General features: G+C 38.7%; 1 protein-coding gene across 2 annotated transcripts in view; it reads right to left on the reverse strand.

The window, feature by feature from the left end:
* Window positions 1-2,500, reverse strand: part of LOC106867785 (spondin-1) — a 57,869-nt gene that overhangs the window by 52,832 nt on the left and 2,537 nt on the right. For both annotated transcript variants that reach the window (XM_014912771.2, XM_014912772.2), the window contains exon 2: window positions 899-2,210. In XM_014912771.2, the coding sequence (XP_014768257.1) occupies window positions 899-2,135 (1,237 nt within the window). In that variant the 5' untranslated portion in view covers window positions 2,136-2,210. The remainder of the gene's footprint in view (window positions 1-898; window positions 2,211-2,500) is intronic.

Below are 2,500 nucleotides of genomic sequence, written 5' to 3' on the forward strand. Positions count from 1 at the left end.
CACACACACACACACACACACACACACACACACACACACGATGGGCTTCTTTCAGTTTTCTGCCTACCAAATCCACTCACAAGGCTTTGGTCGGCCCGAGACTATAGTAGAAGTCACTTGCCCAAGATGTCATGCAGTGGGACTGAACCCGGAACCATGTGATTGAGAAGCAAGTTTCTTACCACACAACCACTCCTGCGCTTATGTCATGAATTTCGAAGTAAGGATATGAAATGATACACATATTGAATACTTTTTCTTTCGCTTGTATACACAACAATGTTATTAATTTTTCTTTTATTTGTTTTAGTCAAGAGAGGGCGCTGTACTCATGATCCGTTACAAGGGATCTGAAGGGATCAAATCGCAAACCCGGCTCGAATACCTGTATGAGAATGAACTCCGCTACAAGGTCCCGATGTGCCAAGTGGTGGCAAGGGTAACGACCAGCTTCGGTCATGAATGACCATGGGATTGCACCTAGAAAGTTCCCCTCCGAGGTACAAGTCCGGGGAAAGTTGTTTATGGAACACCAGCTGTCACCCATGTTATCCAAGAGAAAGGCAAAAGCCGATACATCTTGGCACCAGTGACATCGCAACTCATTTCTACAGATGAGGGAACTGGAGAAACGCGAGATAAAGTGTCTTGCTCAAGAACACAACAATGTCTGTATATGAAACATTTTTGTATGTCTGTGTCGGTATATATGCTTATTTCTAAATGATGAATAAAATATTTTTAGATTTTAATGCTCGGGTGACTTTTTTACGTTTTTTTCTTTGTCCCAAGTTTTGTCCCATTTTCTCTTGCTTTTTATCTCACATATATAATATTTGTAGTTAAATGTTAGACAATAAAATAGAGGAAACGAAAAAAAAAAAAGAAGTTCACTCACCGATTGTTTTTGACCACTGTGCATGCGGTCGGTACATAGGATACATCTTTGGGAATCTTCTACTTGACCAAAGAGGTACAAACGTTATATTATAGTAAGCCATTGAGTTTTCTGGACACTGATCATCGTCTGCGTCTGTAGCCGAAGTTGTTGGTATTCGTTTGTCGGTATTAGTCGGTGTTGTGACACCTTGTTTTGTTTCTTCCGCCCTTTCAGTTGTTTCTGTCGTCGGGGTTACTTTTACAGTCTGCTTTTTTGTTATTTCCGGTAATTCTTTCTTGCTATCTGTTGTCCGAGTTTTTTCAGTTGTTTTAAGGGTTGTCTGGGGTTTCTGCGATGTCCGGGGAACTGTGTTCAGTTTTTCTGTTATTCTCTCTTTCAGAGTTGTCCGTGTTCTTTCAGTTGTTTGGGGTTTTTCGCTTGTTTGGGTTTCCTTTTTTTCCACTATCGTCTGTGTTGTCTTTTCTACTCTTTGTGTTTGAACGACTTGCGATGTTTCGATTGTTTGAGGTTTTTCAGGTTTAGGGGTTGTTTGAGGCTTTCGGGTTTTAGAAGTTGTTTGAGGCTTTCGGGTTTTAGAAGTTGTTTGAGGTGTTTCAGTCTCTTTGGTTCCTTCAGTTGACTGAGCTTTTTGTGTAGTTTGAGTCGTCGGGACTTCTGTCGATGCAGTTGTCTGAGTTGTATATGTTTCTGTTGTCAACTTGGTCCTTAACTCTTTCTGTTTTCGCTGTTGTTGTCGTTGATGAAATTTGTTGAGACGATCTTTAGGGCGTACTTTATCTGGTTCGTATTGCGTTGACTGAGCTCGATGTTTGGACACTGGCTGCTTGTCGGATGATTTTACCAGGGTTGCTGGTTTAGTAGACTGCTCATATTGATCAGATGTTTGATTCGGCTGTGAATACGATGTTGTCATCGTTATATTTCTGCTGGTAGCTGTACTATAAATAGTCTCAGCAGTTGTTGACGAAACACAGTGTACTCGACACACGAAGTTTGAGAAAACACAGATAAGAACTGTCAACAACCAAAAACAATTGATTCTAGCATTAAAGTATCTATTATAAAGACAATCTTTCTTGTTAATATTTCTATCAGATCCAAACTGGTGATTAATAGAAGTCTCATCCATATAATCTCCTTGGTAAAAAGACGAATTTCCACTCCAAGCGCTATAATTAAGTTCCACTTTAGTAGCGGTCAACCTTCCATTCATCTTTATTCTCTTACGATCCATTGTTCAATAATAAGGGTAACGAAGTTGTCTATGTTGTTGATAATGCCCTCAAATGGTTATTCCGATGTGTAATTTCTATAAAAAAAAATACGACAAAAAGTAAAAGGGGAACAAAGATCTGTTTATCAACTATTGTCTTTCATGTTATTAGGCTGTCTGTTATCATAATTAAACAATTCAAAGAAAAATTCACAGTTGGTTTCGTTGTTTAATGTATTATATCTTAATTAGTAAGTTTATAATCAATCCCAGTGTTCCGTGTTGTTTAAACCAACTGACAGTAATTATCAGTACCGTATGTATGGATATATATGCTTATATAACACGCAAACACACACATAGACACGCAGCTCTCTCTTTATATA

Source organism: Octopus bimaculoides, chromosome 2 (genome assembly GCF_001194135.2).
Source record: "Octopus bimaculoides isolate UCB-OBI-ISO-001 chromosome 2, ASM119413v2, whole genome shotgun sequence".
NCBI lineage: Eukaryota > Metazoa > Mollusca > Cephalopoda > Octopoda > Octopodidae > Octopus > Octopus bimaculoides.